The sequence below is a fragment of the Chrysemys picta genome, chromosome 1 (assembly GCF_011386835.1).
Source record: "Chrysemys picta bellii isolate R12L10 chromosome 1, ASM1138683v2, whole genome shotgun sequence".
NCBI classification, from domain to species: domain Eukaryota; kingdom Metazoa; phylum Chordata; order Testudines; family Emydidae; genus Chrysemys; species Chrysemys picta.
The window spans coordinates 55,810,039-55,837,070 of NC_088791.1; the positions used below are offsets into that span (position 1 = coordinate 55,810,039).

Here is a 27,032-nt window from a genome sequence, read left to right on the forward strand (position 1 = left end):
TGTGAGGTCAGTCTAACGAGATAAATCAATTAACAGCAGGATACCAAGGGAGGAAAAATAACTTTTGAAGTGATAAGAGAGTGGCCCATTACAGACAGTTGACAAGAAGGTGTGAGTAACAGTAGGGGGAAATTAAGTTTAGGTTTTGTAATTACCTAACCACTCCCAGTCTTTATTCAGGCCTAATCTGATGGTATCCAGTTTGCAAATTAATTCCAATTCTGCAGCTTCACGTTGGAGTCTGTTTTTGAAGTTTTTGTGTGTGTGAAATTTTTTTACTCACTGTGTAATAAAACTGTCAGGTTCTTGGGACATAGACCATATCTGAGGTTTCTCTCACTAGTCTTATTAGCAGCTACATAATCCAAACATTACAAAGCATGACCATTATTCCCATTCCACTATAACAAAGTGTGTGGGCTGGTGTCGTGATGCTTTGGAATCACAAAGCAGTTATGTTGACTGGTGTAGTGAACAGTAGACTGAGACTCAGAATACCTGGGCTCTAGTCCTGACTTTTTGACTTGCCTACTGGGTGACTTTGGCTAAGTCATTTCACCTCTCTCTGCCTCTGTTTCCCCATGTATACAATGGGAATAATGTTTCTATCCTTGAGATCTACTGATGAAAAGTGCTATGTAAGAGGTTGGTGGTGGTATCTCATGCAGCGTTGTTGTGGCCATGATCACTAAGTGATTATATCTGACTTATCAGTCCTCATCCTCAAAGGAAACTTGCACGACACTTTCAAACGACAAGCCAGGGAGCTTAAGTTCATAACTTTGCTAGACACTAAAAATCATGGACTAAATAGATGCACTGGATTTATGTCTTATTACAATAATCTGTAAGCCACTTACACCCCCCACCTCCCTTTCTTCCCTCCTTTTCCCCCTTATGATTGGAGGGGTGTTAATGGGCCACTTTACCCTGAATGGTCCCTTGACATCTGTATTAATTATTTATGCTAAATAAGATGTTCCACCTTGTATTTTAGGTGTGACACTCTGAGGTCTGGTCTATATTACTGAGTTAGGTCAACATATGGCATCTTATGCTGACCTAACTCTGTAAGCCTCTACACTAAAATGTAGGTCCCACAGATGCAACTCACTCACCCACTACACTGACTTAATAACTCCACCTCTGTGAGAGGCGTAGCGCTTAAGTCAATATAGTTAGGTGGACGCAGTGTCAGGGCTTGCCTATACTACAGGTTATGTTGGTATAATTTATATCGTGCAGGGATGTCAATAAACCGCCCCTGTGAGTGACATAAGTTACACTGACCTAGGCGCCGATGTAGACAGAGCTATGTCAATGGGAGAGCTCTCTCCCATTGGCAGAGAGCGTTTTCACCGGGTGTGCTACGGTGGCGCCGCTGCATCGGTGCAGCGGCACCACTGTACCGCTTCTAGTGTAGACTAGCCCTCAGTGTAGATAATGTGTTGCTTACATTGACTGACTGTTGCTGCCTTTCAGAACCATCCCACAATGCCCCACACTGTCCGTTAAATCGGTGCAAGCGCTCCTGGTGACGATGCACATCGCTGACACAAGGACCATAATGTGTATGTGTAAAGCCGATAAAACTGCAGTGGTTGTGCGTCGACGTAACTTAGGTCAACTTAATTTTGTGGTGTAGACTTGCCTTGAGTATGTTTCCCAGACATGAAGAAGAGCTCTGTATGAGCTCAAAAGCTTGTCTCTCTCATCAGCAGAAGTTGATCCAATAAAAGATATTACCTCACCCGCTTTGTCTCTTAGGTATTATTATTGTTGCCTGGCCACAGCAGTGTCTCAACTGCACATCTATGTTAATTAGAATGCCTAAATGACTACTAACACCTACCAACAACATTTCTGATTATATTAAAAAAAAACAAAACAAAACTAGAAAATTCACTGATAAATAAACTTACTTAATGCAGAGTTAAGATATATCATGTTCTTCCAGAATGCTGAGTTCAGTAAAATTCAGACTTGTGAAAACTAGGAATGAATTAAGGTATTTCAAACTCCGATTTCTAAAACCAGGAAATACTCAGCCTTAATTGTGTCCTCTGAGAATGATGTCCCAATACCCATAATATATATCCACAATGCCTTTGTACTGCATTGAAAAGGAACTGCCTACATCTGTCATACACTCAAACGCTTAGGCCTGGTGTACATTTAAATTGATCTAGCTACAATGCTCAGGGCTTTGAAAAATTTCACTCCATGAGCACTGTGGTTAGGTTGGCGCAACCCGTGTTGTAGATGCAGCTACTGCTATTCAAAGAGGTGGATTACCTACATCAATGGAAAAATCCCTTCCATCTGTATAGTAAGTGTCTATACTACAGGATTACAGTGGCACAGCTGCAGCGCTCACTGTAGCATAGACAGAAAGAACACATCGGCTAAATTTTATGACCTCTTCACCCTTATGCACACAATACCATCTAACACCATACTTACACTTACCTTTCGTTAACCTCACAGACCATGCTCATTTCCCACCTAACTGCTGACAGTCCCATGGCCAGAAGACCCCTGTACCTGCTACTGAGACAGGCTACACACAGTAGTGCTGAAATGAGATATATACTGGATATTTCAAGGTACTGGTGTACCTGTTTCCTTTGATCACACGCATCCACAGAGGGTTGCATCCTCCTCAGGTCACCTCATATCACAGTCACAACTCTTCCAAGCTGCTCCATCTAATTTCTCCACTATCCAAAATAAAGAACGAGGAATACGTGTGGCACCTTAGAGACTAAGAAATTTATTTGAGCATAAGCTTTCGTGGGCTAAAACCCACTTCATCGGATGCATGCAGTGGAAAATACAGTAGGAAGATATATATACACAGAGAACATGAAAAAATGGGTGTTGCCATACCAACTGTAACGAGAGTAATTAATTAAGGTGAGCTATTATTAGCAGGAGAAAAAAAAACGTTCGTAGTGATAATCAGGATGGCTCATTTCCAACAATTGACAAGAAGGTGTGAGTAACAGTAGGGGAGAAAATTAGCATGGGGAAACCGTTTTTACTTTGTACAATGACCCATCCACTCCCTGTCTTTATTCAAGCCTAATTTAATGGTGTCTAGTTTGCAAATTAATTCCAATTCTGCAGTTTCTTGTTGGAGTCTGTTTTTGAAGTGTTTTTGTTGGAGCATTGCGACTTTTAGGTCTGTAATTTATTTTTTTGCATAGAGACTATCAAACCGAAGAATAAATGGGCACAAATCAGACGTCAAGAATTATAACATTCAAAAACCAGTCAGAGAACACTTCAACCTCCCTGGTCACTCAGTTACAGACCTAAGAGTTGCAATACTCCAATACACCATTAAATTAGGTTTGAATAAAGACTGGGAGTGGATGGGTCATTATACAAAGTAAAAACGGTTTCCCCATGCTAATTTTCTCCCCTACTGTTACTCACACCTTCTTGTCAATTGTTGGAAATGAGCCATCCTGATTATCACTACGAACGTTTTTTTTTTCTCCTGCTGATAATAGCTCACCTAATAGCTCACCTTAATTAATTACTCTCGTTACACTTGGTATGGCAACACCCATTTTTTATGGTCTCTGTGTTATATATATCTTCCTACTCTATTTTCCACTGCATGCATCCGATGAAGTGGGTTTTAGCCCACGAAAGCTTATGCGCAAATAAATTTGTTTTTCTCTAAGGTGCCATAAATACTCATTCTTTTTGCTGATACAGACTAACACGGCTACCACTCTGAAACCTATTCAATACAGTTACACCTATCAGTGAATGCAGCTGCAGTGCGTGCAGCTAACCCCAAGTGTCTATTGCCAGCTCCATAGGTGACAGAGTTAAGGTTGTGTGGGTATGTACCTTAACTCTGTATTTCCTGATTTTCAGAAGTTTTGAGTTTTGCTGAACTGAATGTTTTGCAAGGGCACCATATACCACTGGGCAACCTTACCTCGGAGTTAACAAAGTTCTTTGCCAGTGAATCATATTGTGTGTGGGTTTCCCAAATTGACATACCCAATCATTCACTCTAGGTTGGAGAGAACTGCAAAGAAAACTACATTCAAGGAACTTTAAGTTCATGATGGAGAGTTTGCATCAGGTATGAGGGTCTGAAGTGTCATGAATTTGTTCAGTAATATCTACCCATTATTCTACAAGCAAGGAAGTGCAGAGAGTTTGATGGGGAGATCCTTCTAGTACAGCAGCACTGCCTTCCCACTGATATTTTCAGCGGCCACAGAACTTGAAAAATGCTACCAGGATGAGAATGACTCAAAAATCTGGGGTAATGCCTCCATTCAGTTTCTGGATTAGAGAGCAGTGAATGCAATCCCAGATATTGTGGGCAAAACTGTTTGGTTTTTGTACAAGAAGGTGGAAAAATCATAACTATGATGGAAGGTTTAGTCTCCATGGAATAGGTGAAGTAGCTTAATTTATTTGTCCTCTTTGTCACACTGCTTGTAGTTGTCAAAAGACATAGGGCTGCCTGTTTACCAGAATAAACATCAGGAATTGAAAAATATACCCAATGCTTGATAACCAGGTGAAAAAATAAATGTGCTGCCATACACCCAAGCCACTCACCCCAGAATATAACTCCTGTAAGATGAAGGAATAAAACAAGTTTGTATTGTTTACTGTATTTAATTGTAATTTGGCAATCAGTTTTCTCTTTAATACGTCTTTAAAAATGTAATTTTTCTCCCTTTTTCTGTATTTTTATCTTTCTATCTCCACTCCAGGCTTTCCCTTTCTTTCCTGTATTAGATTATGACCAAGAATATGATTTGGTCAGGGAGATCACGGATTCCGTGACTTTAACAGATGTCCACTTCTTCAGCTCAGGCTTCAGCCCCGCCAGGTGGGGCTTGGGCTGAAGCCAAAGCCCAAGCCCCGCTGCCCATAACTTAGCTTTGCAGTTGTCCCATTTGTTAGCTCCTAATGCTGCCCTGTGTACATTTGTGATTTATTGACTTATTGCCTATGTCCTGTCTATTTAATAAAAATACCCGTGCCAAAAATCATATCCTTAATCATGATGTATCTTTCCATGAATTATTTTCACTGTTTGTTTCCTCTTTCTTCTCTCTTCTACTCCCTCATTTCCTTCCCTATGTTCTTATGCAGGGGAGGAGGTAGCGATTTCCCCTCTCCTTTCTTTTACTTATTTCCAAATCTCTTTCCTTCAGCACCATACTTCTCTCTTTAAAATGTATCCAATCTCTTTTTCCCAACCGCCTACTTACAAACATATAGTACTCATATTTAAAATTTTTACCAATGCAAATAATAGGTAGAGGATTAAACCTACCAGCTAAAGACTAATACAAAAGAAGGAGAGGGTGCAAAATGCCAAGTGCCATCACTTTGGTGAGAAGATAACTCCCCACCTTGTGTCATAAAAGGAGAATTCTAGGGTTCCTCCTGAGGTGCTGTCCTTCAACAAGAAACCCATAGAGAAAAGATTACTATTTCAAAAGTTAATGATGGCTGTCACTCATGTATCTCAATCCCTCCATTTTATTCATGTTACTGAGAAGAGGAAAAGCTGGAATAAAAATTAAGCATAAACCTAAAACTTCCAAGTGAGCCTCATAATCCTACTCTATTTTGTGGAGAAGGAAACCATTTTTATTAGGTCTGTTGCACTAGCACAAAGCAAGACCTATTGCTGTGATAATCTGCTTGCTCTGATTCTTGGCAGCAAGCCACAAAGGGGCAGCTTGTGTTATAAAGTATTAATAGAATTCGTCTCCCACATATGGTGAAACACCATTAGCTGAGAGAACACTTCAGTAAAAGCAATCACCTCTGACGCAGATGCAATATAAACTTATACAGTAAATAAATAAGGGTGTGTCTTCACTACTGTAGCACGGTAATGTAGACGCTTTCTACATTGATGGGAGTTTTTCCATTGAAGTAGGTAATGCACCTCTCCAAGAGGCAGTAAGTAGGTCAATGGAAGATTTTTTTCTGTCGACCTAGCTGCATCTACAATGGCAGTTAGGTCCACCTAACTACATCCCAGACGGTATGAAATTTTTCACAGCCTTGAGCAATGTAGTTAGGTTGATCTCAGTTTTAGGAGTAGACCAGGCCTAAGTAGCACAGTAGAGTATACCCCCAATTATCCGAATAGCGGGGGGGACATGGATTTTATTTGAATAATTGGGAGTTCATATAATTGAGAGGGCAGGAGCAGCAGCGCAGGGAGCCCTCCTCAGCTCTGCTGTCACAGCCCTGCTCGCTCCCATAACAGTGGGGCTGCAGAGGACTCCCTGCGTTGCCTCTTGTAACCTTTGATTTATGTGTTTCCAGTTACTAGTTTAAACATAAGAAATAAAACCAAACTGAATTCCTTAAGGTTTGCGCCTCCAGGGTAGTTACAGATCATTTAATTTAGTGGAGGACTGTGAATGACACGGTGAATGATAAAATTAAGGATTTTATTTAATATAAAATAGTTTAAGCAAACAGGCATTACAATATGATCATGCACTGCATTTATACTCGCATTCTAAAGTGAAAAGATGCATGCATATCTGTTCAGCTTCTGGATGAGAAGTGCAGATATAATTCTTTAGTGGTACCTTGATGGGGGATTGGCGTGCCTATCTAACATCAACCTACTACCCTTTTTATAATCAACTATAATAATGCCACTTAATTAATTAACATTAAATCCTCCTTTTACCATATATTTATTTCCGTAACCGTAATTAAATATTTTCTACTTTCTCATTGGCTGTTTAACATTAAGCATCATCTTAACATCTGCCTCAATGCCAGACCAGTAACTAGCATTATAGGTAGCATTTTCCAAAACATTAACATTTTATTTAAAACATTTGTAAAAAACAATTAGGACCAAAACATGTTTACAACATGAACTGGGGTTATGCCTTAACTTATCTCTGAATTGTCTCACTTCACTTTACTCATACTTTACCATGCCTCTCTTGATTATTGTCAAACCTGTTTTTAGGAAATAGATTTTTGGGCCTTTTTACATTACAACACATTACTATAGGAAATAAGCAAACATCATCTCTATACATGCGACATGCTCCTACCCTCCCTGGATTACTGCACGTGCAAGGGGCAGGGAGAGGCTGCGGTCCTGGTGGGGCAGAGCAGAGATCCCTGGTCAGAACAGTAGCCTTCTCTACACCTTGCAACTGCAGAGATCAGGTATCACCGGCCCAGAGGCAGTTCAGGGAGTCCTCTTCAGCTCCGCTGTCATGGCCCCACTCACTCATTCCCATGGACAGTGGAGCTGTGGAGCGCTCCCTGCACTGTCACAGGAGCCATTCAGTAGCAGGATGGCCTTCCCTGGCAGGGAGTCTCTGCTCTATTAGCTGAACCTCTGTATTATCCAGAAATAATGGGATTCGGATAATAAGGTTTCAGAAACCCAGGAGTATACTGTATTAGAAAAATTATGGAGGTCAAAGTTCTCTATTAGTACATGCAGCACAGTCAATATCTATCACATGTTTGGATACAAGACAAAATATACAGTATCCAACTTTGTGAGCAATTTTATTATACTGAGAGGACAGGTGATTATAGTACACTTCTATCCCGATATAATGCGACTGGATATAACACGAATTCGGATATAACGCGGTAAAGCAATGCTCCAGGGGGGCGGGGCTGCGCACTCCGGTGGATCAAAGCAAGTTCGATATAACGTGGTTTCACCTTTAACGCTGTAAGATTTTTTGGCTCCCGAGGACAGCGTTATATTGAGGTAGAGGTGTATTACAATCTTAGGGTCTGATTCAGCAAATCCTTACTAATGTGAGTAGCCCCACTGATTTGGAGAATTTCATGATTGGCATGTGTTGTTAAAGCAGGATTCAAAATAGGCCAAGCCAATATCTGTTGATTGGAAACTTTCCAAATATCAACAGATATTTATGCAGGAGACCAAAAAAATGTATGATCTGCCTTCATATGAATGAAGTTTTTGGCTAAATTTTTAAAAATAGGAGCCTGTCTGTATTTAGCTAGTTAAGAATTTTCTAAAGTGCCTATGTTCTTGTGCATTTTTGAAAATCTCATTTCATCTTCTTAAATCTTTGTTCATTCATAGATTTAAGGCCAGAAGGGAACATGGTGATCATCTAGTCTGAACACCTTTATAACACAGATCAAAGGACTTCCTTGAATTAATTCATGCTCCAAGTCCAATAGCTGTGGTTGAACTAGAAAATATCTTTTATGATAACATACAATCATATGATCACCACAACCATGACATTTCTTACCACAACCCTTGGTAAAAAGAAGAACAGGAGTACTTGAGGCACCTTAGAGACTAACAAATTGATTAGAGCATAAGCTTTCGTGGACTACAGCCCACTTCTTCGGATGCATATAGAATGGAACATATATTGAGGAGATATATATACACACATACAGAGAGCATAAACAGGTGGGAGTTGTCTTACCAACTCTGAGAGGCCAATTAATTAAGAGAAAAAAAACTTTTGAAGTGATAATCAAGCTAGCCCAGTACAGACAGTTTGATAAGAAGTGTGAGAATACTTACAAGGGGAGATAGATTCAATGTTTGTAATGGCTCAGCCATTCCCAGTCCTTATTCAAACCGGAGTTGATTGTGTCTAGTTTGCATATCAATTCTAGCTCAGCAGTCTCTCGTTGGAGTCTGTTTTTGAAGTTTTTCTGTTGTAATATAGCCACCCGCAGGTCTGTCACTGAATGACCAGACAGGTTAAAGTGTTCTCCCACTGTTTTTTGAGTATTTTGATTCCTGATGTCAGATTTGTGTCCATTAATTCTTTTGCGTAGAGACTGTCCGGTTTGGCCAATGTACATGGCAGAGGGGCATTGCTGGCACATGATGGCATATATCACATTGGTAGATGTGCAGGTGAACGAGCCCCTGATGGTATGGCTGATGTGATTAGGTCCTATGATGATGTCACTTGAATAGATATGTGGACAGAGTTGGCATCGGGGTTTGTTACAAGGATAGGTTCCTGGGTTAGTGGTTTTGTTCAGTGATGTGTGGTTGCTGGTGAGTATTTGCTTTAGGTTGGGGGGTTGTCTGTAAGCGAGGACAGGTCTGTCTCCCAAGATCTGTGAGAGTAAAGGATCATCTTTCAGGATAGGTTGTAGATCTCTGATGATGCGCTGGAGAGGTTTTAGTTGGGGGCTGAAGGTGACAGCTAGTGGTGTTCTGTTATTTTCTTTGTTGGGCCTGTCTTGTAGGAGGTGACTTCTGGGTACTCGTCTGGCTCTGTCAATCTGTTTTTTCACTTCAGCAGGTGGGTATTGTAGTTTTAAGAATGCTTGATAGAGATCTTGTAGGTGCTTGTCTCTATCCGAGGGATTGGAGCAAATGCGGAACCCTTGGTAAGTTGTTCCAATGGCTAATTACCCTTATGGTTTAAAAAAAAAAGAAGTGCCTTATTTCTACTTTGAATTTGTCTAGCTTCAACTTCCAGCCATTGGATCTTGATGTATCTTCTTCTGCTAAATTTGAGAACCATCTATTATCAAATTTCTGTTCCCCATGTAGATACTTAGACTATGATCAAGTCACCCCTTAATCTTCTTTTTGATAAACAAAATAGATTGACCACCTTGAGTCATTAGAAAATCCCACACGTAGGAACTTAAAGTTAGCTCTTATTTGAAAATTTTAGTCTTCAGCTATTTATTTACAAATGCATATTAGTGCACATCGCTTCAGCACGTGAATGCTTTAAATAACCCTTAGGAAGACCATTTTTCTTTTGTAATAAAAGTATTAAAGCTTATTAACTTTTAATCCAAATTTGTTTTTTCCTTAATAATGCTCATACAGCACAGTTTTTGTGCTAAACCTTATAAAGGCATTACACTTAAAATTGACTGGGATGTTGGGCTACATAGAATTACTTTTTTTATGCTGAATCAGCAAAAGGTAAAGGAAGTTTAGACTTTCAGTTAGTCACTATTCTGTAAACTTTATCCTACCTATCATTCAGATATCACAGTAATTGGTGCATTAGAAATACCTAGATACGAAGACCTGTGGCCTCTTCTACAGTTGGAGCTACTTGGAACAGAATATTTCCTTTAAAGGAAAACTTCAATATAAATACAAAATATTTCAATTACAAAGGAGAATAAAGACTCAATTTTACTTCCTCTGAAGTCAATAGAAGTTTTTTTTTTCATTTCCTTTGTAACTCAAAATAAATTATGCTGTTTAATTTTATGATTGTATATATAAATTGTTGAATAAATTAAGTAGCTTTTGTGATGAAAATTTAAAATAGTTCTGTTTTGAAATTTTCATGAAATGTCTAGCACTGCTTTGTGTATCTTTATCAGTCCAATTAAATCAATTTACTTCATAACATTCTCAACCATGAGTAGATTTTAATGATGATTCTTGGCATCTTTTTTTTTTTTTACTGATGATTCTTGACATTTTTTTTAATACATGTACAGCCAGTATATACACCACACTGATAAGCACTTTATAAATGCTGATAGGACTTTAGCTTGTGCAACAGAGAATTTTCAAGGACAAGAATACTACAATGTACAAGCAATTGTTATTTGAAAATGAGACATGAATCCACTAATTAAACTGGTGGAGGAAATAAAAAGATGACAAAATGTATTTAATCATTAATTCTGTCAGTGACTATAGGAAAGATATTAGGGTAATGCTCCCTTCAAATTCAGTCCCTTTAAATGGCAAATTCTTTTTTGTCTCTGCCTCAGGCTGTAACTGTTTGCTTAAAGGAATAAAACAGTTGTGTGTATTGTATTCAGTGGTGCCATGTTGCAAGTGAACTTTCTATTTAATGATTTTGTAAAAATATAACCTACAACACTTCTCTTGCTTTTGATGTTGCATCTTTCTCATCCTGACTTCATTTTATTTTTTCCCCTCTTCTTCCCTATAGTAGATCATAGTGTGTTTTTATTGAGTTGTCTTAAGTGTCTCATCCTTTTTTCTGTTTTTTTTTCCTGCAGTATATTCACTACTTCCTCTCCTTTTCTCTTTCCTCTTTATTTCCTTGTCTATATCGCACTTCCCTATTCTGTCTTATCCCTTCAGTTTATTTGTCTGCCTACTCATTCCTATCCAGTCACAGATGGTCTAAGATGTGGAAATTTCACCAGATACCTAAAAGCTGTAGGATTAAACCTACTATCCAGAGTCAGGAATAGGGGCCCCATTATACAGGGACAAAGCCCAGGTGAAAAGGCAGTATTCTCTATTACTTTCCTCTGTGAGTGGAAAGAAGAGGATATCGCCCCAACTGCTTGCAGGTTCAATTTTTCATAGTAGACTCTGTCTAGTGTGTGTCTGTATTTATCTCCCTCTGTTGCTGGGTGACAGAGGAAGCATTCTCTCAATTTCCCCACTCCATTTGCAGAGCCTCCTCACTCTTGTGAGAGTCGGTGGAAAGTGTGCCTGTTACTCGTTGTCTCTCCAAGTTTCCTCACTGATGTGATGGGCATCATATATGTGTGTACCTGCATTCTATCATTCATTCAACCTGGTTGCTCACAGTGGGTTCCTCTTTCTCTATTCCTTTCTTGGCCTCTCTTTTTGAGGGCTGCTATGCTGTGGATAGCTTCTGCTCAAAGCATTCTTAAGCAGCAGCAGAATATTTATGATTATTCTTCCCACTTTTACTACTGCCCACAGTGTTTAGAGCAGTAGCAGTGAAAACTGATAAGACTACAGGCGAGTGGATTTTTTGATCACTGCATCAAGCAAGTGGCATTAAATGCTTATTGCCAACTACACACCTTTGAGTGCCAGAAGTGGCTTAAATGATCAAGCAAAGGAAGGCCTTACACTCAATTTGATGGCGTTTGTTTGTAATCCAATAACTTTGGAGTGCTACATCTGATCAATTCCAAAATTTCAGGGAATGGTTTAAGCATCAATGGCCAGAACCTTATGGATTTTGGTGAAAATTGGAAAAATTGAAAGGTAGACATGGGGGACACATGGAGTCACTGGCATGAGAGGAGGGATGGGGTTGCAGGGAGTCCCTGAAATAGCGGGAATAGGATGGTGGAACATAGGGAGCTTGTGGAGGGGAAGGGAGGAATGTAAGAGCCTCCGATGGGTGTAATGCACTCAGCCTATAGAAAGAACAAAGGCCTGGTCTACACTTGGGGGGGAGGGAATCGATCTAAGATACGCAACTTTAGCTACGAGAATAACGTAGCTGAAGTCGACGTATCTTAGATTAATTTAAAATTACTTACTTCACCAAAAAGCGGTACCCCCAATTTTTTTTTTTTTTTTACAGTGTTCCTGGGCTGGGCTGCCGGCGGCGTGCTGACATGTGCAGCTCAGACTCCCTCTCCCAGCGCAGTGGCCGCTCCATGCAATTATTGTCATTGCCAGCGGGGGCGGCGTGCTCAGGGAGGGGGCGTAGCAGAGGTGAGCTGGGGTGGGGAGCCCTGCGGCAACTCCTCCCCTCCATAAGGTACCCCCCCACGGCAGCTCCCCACCCCAGCTCATCTCTGCTACGCCCCCTCCCCGAGCGCGTGGTCGCTGCTCCACTTCTCCCGCCTCCCAGGCTTGCAGTGCCAGTCAGCTGTTTGGTGCCGCAAGCCTGGGAGGGGAGGAGAATTAGAGTGGGGGCGGCGTGCTCAGGGGAGGAGGCGGAGCAGAGGTGAGCTGGGGTGGGGAGCTGCCTCACGGCTCCCCGGGGGGCGGGGAGCTGCCGCAGGGCTGTGGGGGGAGGGCGCAAGGTGGAAGTTTCGCCTAGGGCGCGAAACTTCCTTGCACCGGCCCTGGATGAGGGTGCTAAGCACCTTACAAAATTTGACGCTTAATATGAAAAGTTTAGAGAGAGGATGACAAAGGGCCTATCCAGTTCAGTTACAACCAAATCAGAATAGACCTAGTTACAACACAGTTCTATTTAGCAGAGTAGACAGGCTCTTAACTAAGTTCTGTAACTGGGCCAAATTTTTGGATGTGTCCTGATTATGGAACTTGGTTAAAATTCCATCTATGTTTTAAAATGGAACCAAGTTGTAAATAGGTCCCCTGACTCATTTGTAATTCTAATGTAGACTGGCTCAAATGGTGGAAACTATAATTGTGTACAAATACTTCATACAGCTGGGGAAAGTGCTATCTCCTAGGGAGTTAGTTTAAAATTATCAAAAGGAAAATTTATGTTGGGTTCTCAAACTTCATTGCACTGCGACCGCTTCTGACAACAAAGATTTCTACATAACCCCGAGAAAGGGGATCGAAGCCTGAGCCCAAGCCTGAGGGCTTCAGCCCCAGATGTGGGGGGGCTGTATCCTGAGCCCCGCCATCCAGGGCTCAAGCCGAAGCCTGAGCCCCGGGCAGTGGGCCTTTGGCTTCAGTCCCGGGCACTGGGGCTCAGGCTTCGGCTTCAGCCCTGGATGGTTGGGCTCAGGCTTCAGTCCTGGGCCTGAACAAGTCTAATGCCAGCCCTGATGAGCCCATTAAAATGGGGTCGGGACCCCAAAGGTTGAGATCCGCTGTTGGACTAATGGTTTCTTAAGCTGTGTCTCATGAGCCACTGGTAGTCTGGAGTGCTGGTTGGTCACATGTTGCTGGTTCCTATTTCTGTCTTTCTAATCAGATTAAAACAGCCAAAATGCTATAATATTGCAGATAGGTCAAGTGACTAGAATAATTGGCTGTGGAAGGTTGAGACATTGAAATTAGATATTTTTGGCCTGGTCCCCGCTAAGCCCCCACTTCAGACTAAGGTAATTCGAAGTACCTTAGTCCGAACTTATCGCGGGTCCAGACGCGGCAGGGAGGCTCCCCCGTCGATGCCGCGTACTCCTCTCGCCGAGCTGGAGTACCGGCGTCGACGGCGAGCACTTCCGGGATCGATTTATCGCATCTAAACCAGACGCGATAAATCGATCCCAGAACATCGATTGCCTGCCGCCGGACCCTCCAGTAAGTGTAGACGTACCCTTTGAGTTGACTGGCTACATCTCATATTGGTGTAGGATAGTGGACCGTTCTGCACTGGATCTCTTCTAGCCCATCATTTTAGGATTTGGATTTTTAAAAAAATGGATTAATTTTCTTAGTGAAAACTAATAGTGAGAAAGCAAAAGTATTGTATTTTAAATGTGTAGGTTGGTGATTTTTTTTGTTTTTTTTGTTCTGTTTTGTATTTTGGTGGTTTTTTTTGTTTTTTGCTAATGTATTTTTGTTTTTAATTTCTTAGGAACTAATTGAATGGGACTTCAAATACTGGTTGATAAAATAGACCCAAAAGTAAGTGGTACAGATACGAAGTTTTTGTTTGTGCTCTTTTGCAAAATATATATAGCTAAACTAGTACTACTTGTGGTAACAGTTAAGAAATAGTGCAATAAATAAGCTTACCAGATTTTTGTGGTTACTCTTTTTTAAAAATCCTGAGTACAGTTGCTTTCTGGTTTTGTTTTTGTTTGGTGTTTTTCCTAGTATGAGGTTACACCAGAAAGTTTCATAGGTCCTCACCTTCCAATTGTTGGTGGGTTTGTCTCTTTTTGGCATGTCCTGCTCCTTACTTTCTTTATCAAAGACTTTCCTCATTAAAGACTTTGTACAGGATCTATACTGTGGGAATCATAGGTCTCCTATGGCTGTTCCTTTCCTCCCCCTCCCCCCCTCCCCCATTGGACCATTCAGTTTTAATAGTTGGAACTATCATTACCCAAGAGGAAAAGAATTTAAATGTAATTTCAGCAAACTCTTATTTAATTTATGTGTCTTTCTTTTGTATTTCTATATCCATCCCAAAATACATTGCAGATTGGGGTTTTCCGTTTTTGTCATTTTTTGCCACTTCCTACTGGATCTCTTAAATTTGGTGAATTATGTTACACGCTGGATGGTGAGGTTTTCTTATTATAGTAATGGTTGTACTCCAACCTGGATACACTTTATACAGATTATTTAAGAATAGAAATTTTAATTAATTTAATTCCAAGAAAAAGAGATTTTGCATTCTGTCAGAGACCACAATTTTTAAAAACACCTTAAACATGCTGAGTTTCACAGCTCTCTTCTGAGTTCTGTATCATGCTTTTGTAATTTTACAGATGGCTAAACTGATCCATAGAAAGGCTAAGTGGAAATTGAAATGTAATATTTTGGAATTGTTCAACCTTATTAGAAAGTGGAGTGAAATACTTTTTTTTTTGCATTTCCTGGCTGTGATTTTAACTGTGCAATATTAATGTTGCAGTAACATTTGTGTGCAGGGTTGGTGGGGAAGGCTTTTGTACAAGTGGAGATTGTAAGCTGTGTATAGTGGACTGGTGCTGCTTAGGGTTCCTAGGTGTCCCGTCTTCGAAAGTATGGTTGAACAGGGAAACTGGCAGTGTCCGGTCAGATGTACTGACTGGATACTAAAAGTCTGGTTACCACGGGAGTGACAGCCTGTTGCCAGGGCCTGAAGTGCAGCTGCTGCGTCAGCACATATGCACTAGTTCGGGCTGCAGGCAGTCCCTCTGAGGAGCGCAGTTTCCAGGGCTGCGGTGGAAGACAGAGAGCTGGGACCTATGGCGAGTGGTGTAAGGACTCTCAGTGGGCATGGAACATTCCCCAGGAAGGAAGGTATGCAAGCTGCCCTGCCAGATGCCGCTTCCCCTGACTACGCTCTCAGGCAGCTCTGGGGTGGGGAGGGCTCAAGCAGGTGGGGAAGGGGGCTGCTGGGCAGGCAGCACAGAGGGAGGCATGGGGCTGCCTGGCTGCTCCTGTGCAGCCACAGCGCTCTTCTGATCTTCACTTCCAGGCGGATTGCTGCAGCTGGGGTTTGCAAGTCCCTGGGGGCTGCTCACACTGGAGTTGACGGGGAGAGCAGTGAGCGACAGGAGGAGTGGGGGGAAGAGGAGCAAGCAGGGGATGGGGTCTTGTGTGAAGAGGTGGAGCAGTGGGCGAGGCCTCATGAAGAGGTGGAGCTGTGGGCAGAGCCTCGGGGCAAGAGGTGGGGCAGAAGGTCCGGTTTTCAGACATTAGAAAGTTGGCCACCCTAGCGCTGCTATCCTGTGCATCATATGAATAAGCCCTATAATTTAATTGAATCAACATGTACTCACTTTCCTAATTATTGCTACACATGCAATAGGGCTTTTTTGAACTGCACAATGCACAACTTTATAAAAGTCAAACCAAGATTTTTTTCAGCCTAGCAAAGGCCTTAGTCTCAGCAAAGACTGTTTTCGTTCCAAATTACAACATTCACAGTTCAGGTATGGAGAAAGTAAATGGTTGTCAGAATAGTAAATAATTGGGTTTTTAACAGGCTGGTATATCAAACTTTTATGAAAATATTCATATTTACCAAGTTTTCAAAATAGTCTCGTATTTTGGAGGCTTAGAGCAATGATGTCATCAGATTTCCAGTCTAATACTTTTTTATGAAACAATAGACAATACTCCTTTTCAGTTTTTTAGCTGGACAGTGTCCAGTGTTCATTAAGCCCTTTCAAAAAGAATGTAGTGCTTTTTCTTTCTGTGCATAATATGTTATATTAGGACAAATAGGAGACTTCTTATTTTGATACTTCTTGCTTCTTACCTGTGCATAACACGTATATTTTTGTCTGCTTGAATTTTTATCTTTAGTGGCATATAGAAGAGATGAAATGTGGTCTGAAGGACGATATGAGTATGAAAGACTTCCAAGAGAACGACTCCCACCAAGAATTCATTCTGACGTAAGTATATGCTATATTGTTTAAATATCGGGCTTGTACTTTTTAAAAAAAAATAGTACTTATTAAAGCCTGAATCTTTTCATTAATTTTTTTTCTTATCATTTAATTCCATTTTCAGAGATCATATTGTGGACTAACATTTAAGATACTGATCCTGCAAATGGATCTGCTTGGGCAGACCTTGTGAATTTGTGAGTCCCTTGAAGTTAACTGGACTCCACATGGATGATAGAGTCTGCCAACATGGCTCTTTGTATAGAATCAGGGTGATATGCCCTGGGAAGCATTTCAAGTAGATAATCTGCTGGTTTTATTGAGGCTATACAATTTGCTGGAAATAATTGTTTTTTTTGTTTGTTTGGTTGGTTGGTTGGGGTTTTTTTGCTTTCTCTATCAAATTTTAAAACTGGACTGAGGTGCTGAGATTGTGAACTCAAGGGCTTATGTAGAGCAGTAAGAAACAATGCTCTTGCTGGATGCAAAGATTTAAGCAAAAGTTTAAACATTAAGTATTGAAAATACAAATTAGCAGCAGCTGCCTATTAGATACTTATTGGGACATTAATTACAAAGGAAACAGTATAGTTAATGACATGTAGTCTGTTTGCAAAACTCATTTTGTTCTCAGTTCTAAAATTAGAATTTCAGCTACCTATTTTAGGTCTCTAAAAGTAAACACAAACATTTACAAAACTCTACAAAAAAGAACAAAGTAGGTAAACTATTTTCTTCTATATCTGAATATCTGGAGAAGAGAGAAATCAAAATCACTCTTAAATTTAGGTTTTGAGCTGTTGCAGTTAAATAGAATTTAAAGAACATTTTCTAAATTATTCTGATTACAGGGTACACAGTATGTATTTGGCAACATAAAACCTCAGGTATCAGTCTCTGCTGTCTACTTTATGTCCTCCCCCCTTCTTAGTGAATCTTGGAGATTTAGTGGTTGTTCAGTTTACTTGGGCTACCTTTTATCTTATTTCACCCTCCCATCACATATTCTCAGCCTGCACTTTTTGTAACTTACTGGTATTGGTAACTAGTGTCACAAGGTGTATATGACTCTCTCTTTCTGTTGATCAGTGTATTGGTGTTTTGGCTGTTGTGTGATGTTTTAACTCTCTTTACAGGAGTCAGCAAAATTTCTCCATTTTCAACAAACTGGAAACCAGATAAGTTTGAACAGGGTATTTAGTCAGATACTCAGTTGCTCCTCAAGTAGTCTTATCAGCAATAGAACAAAAGGAAAGGCAGATGGACTTTTACAGATATTAGATTTTTTTTTAAACAAAGTAACATTTGATTTGTCTAACAATTTGCTAACTTAATGTAACCAATACAGCAATAAATTTTATTAGTCCTTCAAACTCTCTAGGAAACAAGTATAGCATACACATTATGGAGGTTTATGCTTAAGGTTAGTTATAAAGGAAAAATCTCTGAGCATTGAAGTGGTATAATAATATTATCATACAAGAGAGACTGAACCAAGTACCCCAACTGTAGGTTTATATTCCAAATAACATCAAAATAGAATGGCATGACCAGTAGAGTCTACTGATATACCTCCCAAAAAAATTAATGGCAAAACTTTGGTTTGTCAATCTCAATTTATTATACTATGAAGCTAGGATGTGTGGCTTCTTCTGGTTGCTCTGTTGCTTTGAGGTAGCTACTGAAAGGCAATTTCCTTCATCACCACTGAGTGTCACATCCAGACTTGCAAAATTCTACTTGCTCAGGGCAAGGAGTATTTTTTAATTTTGTTTTTGGATGGTCATGCAAAATATCATTAGTACATTCATAATGATCAGTCTTCATGGCAGACGATAAGGAGATAAAATATTCCAGCCCAGGAATAATATTCATGTCAATTTTTAATGACTGGCATATCTCTTTGTGGCTTGTCTCTACTATTCCAGAGAACAGGAGCCTTAAGCTTGGTCCTGAAACTGAACGTAACATATCAAAATAAAGTCTATTGTAGAATGAGATCTCAGATGTTGGCAAATGATAAAATGCCAGACAGTAGGATTTTGCAGGGTTGCCCATACTCTGCACAATATTGTTCACACCTTTACAATATTCTTACTGTTGGAACACTTTAAAATAGTGTTTTCTATATGTCATTGGTACGGTTTTGTGATTTAATCTTTTGGGTGGAGTGGGAGAGTGAATACTTCTACATAGCTTCAGACCATATGTTCTTTCAGGGCCACCAAATCATAAGCCTAATGTATATGTTAGGAATGGTATTTCACGAGATAGTTTGCCTTCAATGGTTCATCAAGCCCTGTGATATTTTGTATATGTGTGGCCTCTACATTGTATCTAGTCTATGGAGTGAGATTTAATTTTTTTTCATTAGGTGTCTGTAACTGATCTTTAGTAAACTTGCTGGGCCGTCAGCAAGTTTATTTATAATATATTAACAGTCTATGACCCTAATATACCTCTTCCTGCTGAAAGTTTCAAAGCATTAGATTGTGACTACAACTTGAAAAAGGAAGGAGCGGCATGTGGGGCCTCGGAAGAAGCCGAGCGGTGGGCGGGACCTCGGAAAGAGGTTGAGTGGGGGTGAGGGGGTGGGGCCCACAAAAGATTAATCTGGCCCTGTGGGTGCTAAAAACCCCCTATTTTTTCCCCACGGAGTCAGTACCTATGGGTAGCAGGGCCGGGAAGTACAAGACACACTGTCCAGAGCAGGGTGGAGCCCAGTTGTTTGGGCAGCTTCCTGTTCCTACTTCTGGCTTAAGTAGGGCCAGTCAACCACTCTGGGACTCTGCCAATCGGCACACAAGGGCGGAGCCTCACACTGGGACTGGGCTTCATGGGTTTCAGGCAAGCTATTGCCAGCAGGCTGCTGGGTGGAAGAGTGGAGTGTGGCTGCTCTCATAGACCTTGCGGGCCTGGATTCAAGATCCATACATCATGACACAAACAAACAAAAAATACTTGTTTAACCTAAGGGGAACAAAGTGGTCCAGCCAGTCTAAACCACACTTGGGGGGTGGACATCTCTTGAATTGATAACTGGTATATTAAGTTTTATTCTGAAGGAATTGTAATGGAAGAATTATACGTTCCAACAAAACAGAGATAAGACACTGTTCACTTTAAATCCATTGTCAGTGTTGCAACTTATTTAGAAAAAATAAAACAAAAATGCAAGCATTAAAACACTCATTTGAATGCATCCTCTGGTGATCTACTGCATTGTGTCAGAATTGTATTACTTCTCTATTCAGATTGATCTCTTTTGAGCAAGCACTACCTCCTCTATGTTCTGTATTTTGAGTACACTATTGGCATTCAAATACTAAATTACATTTATCGACAGGCCCTTATTTGTGAGGCATTGCAGAAGACAATTTTCTTTATTGCTGTCATTTCTGAAATTGGTGTCAAAGCATATAAGAAATATAAACTGGAGTAATTTTTTAAAAAAATTGAGACCTTATTTTTAGGGTTTTAAGACTACTCACAGATAACTTTTTGTGACATTTCCCTATAAACACAAGATGACTGGGATGCTACATCAGATTAGACACCATATACATGTAATGTGTTATCCATCATCAGACTTACTTGCTGCTTTTCTTTCATGTTTTCTCCACACTTAAGTATGTAGCCTTTTTAAGAATGTTGCCATTCAATATTTTTTGGAATAACCACATTCATGCGCTCCCACCCCTCCCCCTTTTTTTTAACTTTTGTGTTTTACTACTGGAAGTCTGTTGTGAAAATTATATTTCTTTTGTATTTTTAGGATGACTACCATAGAGTAGTTAATGTTGCACCCAAGAAACCACCACTACTAGATAGACCTGCAGAAGGAAGTTACAGTAGATATGATGATTATAGTCATGTTGACTACAGAGACTATGAGGAGGGCCGCAGTTTTGCCCATGAACGAAGAAGTGGCCCACCACATAGAGGGGTACGTAACTTGATTTTTCTCCCATGAACGTATTGCTTGTCTTTTCATTCATGCTTGAATCTGTGTGCACAATTAGAGACATTGTCATCTCAAAAATAATTTCTCCCTGAACATTTTTCAATATTATTGTAAATAATTAAACTGAAAGGTTAAAGGAAAAAACAATTTTTTAATTAATTAATTATTATTATTTTATTTTTTTTGCTTTTGACAGTACTGTGCATGCAGTCATTTTCGCTTCTAAGTCTGTCATGATTGGAAGATATTGACACTACATTCTCATTTGCCTGCACTTCAGCAGCTACTCCGGGAGTGCACAGCAGTGCTGTATCCCTGTCTGTTTGGGTAGAACATAAGTGGCCAGAAGCCTTGTCTGTCTTTCGTTTTCCTCGCCCATTCTCCTACATGGGTTTGAGGTGGAGAGCTTATAAGTGGTTTGGAGAGTTCTTCCACACATCCCAGATGCTTGTATGTGCAAGTTAATGGGCTCAAATAAATGCAGTTCATTTTCTGGCACTTGTCCACCTAGCCTCCTGATTTGCAAGGGCAGTAATACATAGTTGAATTCCGTGATATGAATCACAATCATGTATGCCTGCTCTTGTGGATACAAAATCAGTGATAATTTCTGAAAAACAGGTACCTCCCTGTCTTATTCAAAAATTTGAAATATACAAAATTTCAAGCTAGCAGTTTTCCCATTATTGCTAAGATGGCACAATAAAGATTACTTATTGTTGAGACTCAGTCCTGATTTGGATTTAATATTGTTACTTTTCACAGTATATAATATTACAATTTTTTGGTGTGAAGAGAGGAGAAGAATGAGTGTGTATGGGTGGTCTTGAAGAAAGTGAGCGGGGTGGGGAGAAATGGACAAATAGTGGGAGAAAATGTCTCTGAAAGATTTTTTTAAAATTCCGTCCTATAAATCTATTAAATGCTTTTGTAACATGGTAGATAGTAACCAACTTTTATTTATTCCTAATTGTATCATACATCTATATTGTTGAGGTATCATTAGAGAAGGTTTTGGAACAAATTGATAAAATAAACAGCAATAAGTCACCAGGACTAGATGATATTCACCCAAGAGTTCTGAAGGAACTCAAATGTGAAATTGCAGAACTACTAATTGTAGTCTGTAACCTATCATTTAAATCAGCTTCCGTACCAGATGACTGGAGGATAGCTAATGAGACGCCAAATTTAAAAAAGGGCTCCAGAGGTGATCCCGGCAATTCCAGGCCTGTAAGCCTGACTTCAGTACAAGGCAAACTGGAATGAACTATAATAAAGAACAATATTGTCAGACATATAGATGAACATAATTTGTTGAGGAAGAGTCATCATGGTTTTAGTAAAGGGAAATCATGCCTCACCAATCTACTAGAATTCTTTGAGGGGGTCAACAAGCATGTGGACTAAGGGGATCCAGTGGATATAGTGTACTTAGATTTTCAGAAAGCCTTTGACAAGGTCCATCACCAAAGGCTCTTATGCAAAGTAAGCTGCCATGGGGTAAGAGGGAAGGTGCTCTCATGGATTGGTAATTGGTTAAAAGATAGGAAACAAAGGGTAGGTATAAATGGCCAGTTTTCAGAATGGAGAAAGGTAAATAGTGGTGTCCCCAAGGAATCTGTTCTGGGACCAGTCCTATTCAACATGATAAATGATCTGGAAAAAGGGATAAACAGTGAGTTGGCAAAATTTGCAGATGATACAAAATTGCTACAGATACTTAAGACCCAGGCAGACTGCGAAGAGCTGCAAAAGGATCTCTCAAAACTGGGTGGCTGGGCAACAAAATGGCAGGTGAAATTTAATGTTGATAAATGCAAAGTAATGCACATTTGAAAGCATAATCCCAACTATACATATAAAATGATGGGGTCTAAATAGCTGTTATCACTCAAGAAAGAGATCTTGGAGTCATTGTGGATAGTTCTCTGGACACATCCACTCAATGTTCATCGGCTGTCAAAAAAGCTAACAGAATGCTGGGAATAATTAAGAAACAGATAGATAATAGGACAGACAATATCATGTTGCCTCTATATAAATCCATGGTACTCCCACATCTTGAATACTGTGTGCAGATGTGGTCGCCCCATCTCAAAAAAGATATATTGGAATTGGAAAAAGTTCAGAAAAGGGCAACAAAAATGATTAGGGATATGGACGGCTTCTGTATGAGGAGAGATTAATAAGACTGGTACTTTTAGCTTGGAAAAGAGACGGCTAAAGGGAGATATGATTGAGGTCTATAAAATCATGACTGATGTAGAGAAAGTAGATAAGGAAGTGTTGTTTACTACTTCTCATAACACAAGAACTAGGATCACCAAATGAAATTAATAGGTAGCAGGTTTAAAACAAATAAAAGGAAGTATTTCTTCACCCGATGCACAGTCAACCTGTGGAACTCTTTGCCAGAGGATGTTGTGAAGGCCAAGACCGTAACAGGGTTCAAAAAAGAACTGGATAAATTTATGGAGGATAGGTCCATCAATGGCTATTAGCCAGGATGGGCAGGAATGGTGTTCCTAGCCTCAGTTTGCCAGAAGCTGGGAATGAGCGACAGGATCACTTGATGATTACCTGTTCTGTTCATTCCCTCTGGGGCACCTGGCGCTGGCCACTGTCGGAGGACAGGATACTGGGCTAGATGGATCTTTGGTCTGACTCAGTAGGGCCGTTCTTATGTTAAACTTCATATAACCATCTCTTCTTCATATGCTGTAGGAGGACCCAGGATACAGATGGCCAAGGGAAGACTATTCCATAAGTCGACAGCCTGAGTACAGGTATTAATGTAATTTTATAAAATGAATCCCTTTTTGCATTCAGTGCCAACTTTTTAAAAGATGTATACTCAGTAGATTCACACTGAACTGGGACGTTTCCCAGGAAACAGCTAGGAAACGTTAGTCTAAAGATAGTAAAGGATAATAATAATAACTCCTATAATAGATCCCTAACCTCTGGCTGAGTTACTGAAGTCCTCAAATCATGGTTTAAAGACTTCAAGTTACAGAAAATGTACCATTTACACTAGTGCAACCTGCCTGTGATCTGCTCCCTATGCTGCAGCGGAAGATGAAACCCCCCACCACAAACATCCATTCCTGTTCTTAAAAAAGGTAAATTTTATTAAACGCAAAAAGAGAGGAAATACATTTGGAACTTAGGCTTTTTGCTAGATCTTAAAAGAAACAATTACAAAAATTAAGCATCAAGATAGCTCTCTTGAGGTTCAGCTTAAAGGTTACAAGCCAAAACAAAAGCATCTGGGGTTAGCACAGAGGAGTCCACAAGCCAATAAGAAATAAAAGAAATAACCTTAATCGTGTCTTTCTAGACATTCCCTGATTACTTACATATTTGGGGTTTCAGATAAGTAGCGTTGAGGTATGAATTGATGCTTTTTCATACTTTGTTTTAAAGCTGCTTATAGCGCTGCTGCTCTGTGTCTCCACTCTCTGGAGAACAATAACAACCAGACAAAGGGAAAGTTTTTTCCCAATTTTAAAAAGTTCGAGCTCTCCCATTGTTTCTTTTGGTCAGGTGCCCACTGTCTTTCTTTTACCTAGCCAGGGAGACTTTTTAACCCTTTACAGGTAAAGCAAGCAGAGAACAGCCACCAAGAGGGACTTTATAGCTAATTGGCTGGCTGGGTGTTCATAAAAGGGAGCTTCCTCCTGCCCCCTTCATTTATCACAATAAGGTTACTGCATGAATATATGCACATGGTGCATATGTGCTTGGGACACAGAAACAGGGAGAACTGTTCCTATTGTACAGATTCCTCAGTCTGTAGTCTAACTGACTTATGTGTGAGAAGTGTCTTTGAAAAGAATCTTCTTCAGTTTCTCAAATTATTCTTCATTCTAATAATACTTACTAGGAATAAAACTCCTTGACAGATGCTAAATGCTAGTATTCACAGTGTCTTTCATGTGTTTGATAACAGCTTAATTCATAGAGAAGTGCAGTAAATATTTTTATTCTAATAGACTGGCATATGAGAAGTAGACCCGTGCTAGTAGAATGTATGTGGAAAGTAACAGGCACCCATTGAGATGTTGCTTGTTACACTGTAACAAACAATAACACAAATGACAAGTTTTTGAGACCATCAGTACAGTTAAAATGAATATTTTAAAAGAATTTAAATAATAATGGAAGGAAGCTTGGTCCAGTAGCAGTGCAGTGGTGTTAGCCTGGGACTCAGGCGACCTAAGTTTAGTTCCCTTCTCTGCCACAGACTTCCTGTGACCTTGGACAAGGTACTTAGCCTATGAGACTCCAATCTCCCTCTGTAAAAGGGGGATACTAGTACTTCCCTGTATCCGAGCAGTGTTGTGAGGATAAATACACTTTAAAAGATTGTGAGATGCTTATAATACCATCTAAATACGTAAGATAGATGTGTATTTCTTTGAATAGTAGGACTTAGACATTGTCTGATTAATTACATCATAACATAATTTAACTGAAAAAACAAATTAATACCATAAGGATTTTTCTGCACTGCATTCAATTTTCCCCCTTAAACATTCTCACCATTGCTATCCCTACTGCAACTCCACTAGTAGTAGCAACAGTAAGAAGGCTTTAGAAAGTCTTCACTGAAGATAGTAAAGCATTGGTTAGAAAACTGAATATGAAACATTTTGTTGGCACTTTACTGTCTTTACTTTCTCTGCTATTTTAAAAGAACTCTAATTGTTTAAAGCTGCAAAAAGAGATTGACTTAATGTTAGGCTTCTTGTTTTATACAGAGCAAGAGTGGCACCCAGTGGTGAGAGAGATTTACTAAAGGATGTGTTTGCATTCTGTGTTTTTTAATATTTCCTCTTTTATGTTAAACGATGTAGGGCAAAATGTGAACTCGGGATTGTCTGGTTTTTTTTGTTTAGTGGTTCAGTTTATTTATTTTGATAAATGTTTGGGGGGTTAATTGCCCTATTGTAGAACTTCATATAGCGATGTTCTGTTTACTAGGGGGAAATACATTTTATACATTGACAGAACCCCTATTGATCAGAAGTTTGACTATGTTTTTGTACACACTTAAGATATGTTTGTGGAGAGGAACATAGGAAAATTTTAAAAAGTTGTATGTGAAATATTGTGATCATCCTGCTAAACACAGTAGTATCTTTTCCAAGTCTCTAAAATATTAATAACTTTTTGCATCTCATTCAGTAATGAACGTTGTAGTGTCATTCAACAGAGAAAATCAAAATGAAAAGTATTTACAATGTATGTTCCTTTTATTTCCTTTGGTGAAAACTCTAGTTCTTTTTTTTTTTTTCTAAAAATATATCTAGAGCATAAAGATTTTGTGGAGGATTAAATTAGAAAACATTGACTGTACAAGTACGCAGGAAGATGCACTGGAGTCTTCCTCTTTGAGTTTTATAAAAGATAGGCCCTTTTATTTGGCAATAAAGAGGGGAAAATTAAAAGGAAATTGATTAACGTTAACAAATGACATAAAAGCAGGTTAGACCAACACCTCTCCGGGATGGTCTAGATAATACTTAGCCCTGCCTTGAGTGCAGGGGCCAGGGACCAGAAGACCTCTCGAGGTCCCTTCTAGTCCTACAATTCTATGAAAAGCAGTTAAAATGGAATAGAAGCCACTGTAACTATGTGAAACACGATAAAGTATAAGAAAAAGATTTTCAGCACTTTTTATATATTTAATAAGATTTTGTATTTGTATACCTACAAAGATATTTTTCCTAAATGAAAATGCCATTAATATAAAACACTCAAAAATCTTTTCAGTTTGTTTTAAAAACCGACTAGGCAGCACTAAATGAATAGATGGAGCAGCAGTCATGATACTGTTTCTTTTAGATGGGTAATGCCATTTTCCTGGTTTGCTAGGTTTTCCTGATTGCTGTTATGTCTCTATTACCAGAATAGCTATTCAGGTCAGAATATATTGTAGAGGGCAGTTTGCTGATTTCCATGGTAGTGTTTCTGGGGAATATGTAATTCAGGTAAGTACTAGATTTTCATTTTATTCAGTCTTGGTTTGCTCAAAATTGTGAGGGACGGACAGCTGACTTTGACAATTACACCAATTTTCAACACACAGAAAAGCCTTAAAACATGTATCTTTTCTCTATTGTCATTTGTTTCCTTCCCAGAGCTCTCATTAGCTCTTTTCCAAATCTGTAAAAACAAATCATTAGGGTCTGCTTAAAGACTGGAAATTATTGTGAAAAACTTGGAATGAAATGAACATTTTTCATTTTGATCAAAATGTTTCACAGGTGTTTGATTTTATTTTTTGTTGGCAAATCTATTTCAGACAAAAAAATTGTTTAGTTTCAAATCAAATGGAATC

At 39.5% G+C, this 27,032-nt stretch overlaps 1 protein-coding gene across 20 annotated transcripts in view; it reads left to right on the plus strand.

Annotated features, from left to right (window-relative positions):
• Nucleotides 1-27,032, plus strand: part of PPHLN1 (periphilin 1) — a 122,386-nt gene that overhangs the window by 6,151 nt on the left and 89,203 nt on the right. For 2 of the 20 annotated variants that reach the window (XM_065557307.1, XM_065557325.1), the window contains exons 2-7: nucleotides 14,244-14,293; nucleotides 16,634-16,725; nucleotides 17,571-17,606; nucleotides 17,856-17,912; nucleotides 20,495-20,665; nucleotides 23,411-23,472. In XM_065557307.1, coding sequence (XP_065413379.1) covers nucleotide 14,293; nucleotides 16,634-16,725; nucleotides 17,571-17,606; nucleotides 17,856-17,912; nucleotides 20,495-20,665; nucleotides 23,411-23,472 — 419 coding nt within the window. In that variant the 5' untranslated portion in view covers nucleotides 14,244-14,292. Of the gene's footprint in view, nucleotides 1-4,040; nucleotides 4,109-12,317; nucleotides 12,452-14,243; nucleotides 14,294-16,633; nucleotides 16,726-17,570; nucleotides 17,607-17,855; nucleotides 17,913-20,494; nucleotides 20,666-23,410; nucleotides 23,473-27,032 lie in introns of all 20 variants that reach the window. The other 18 variants (XM_008162502.4, XM_065557351.1, XM_024100593.3 and 15 more) reach the window with 11 other exon arrangements.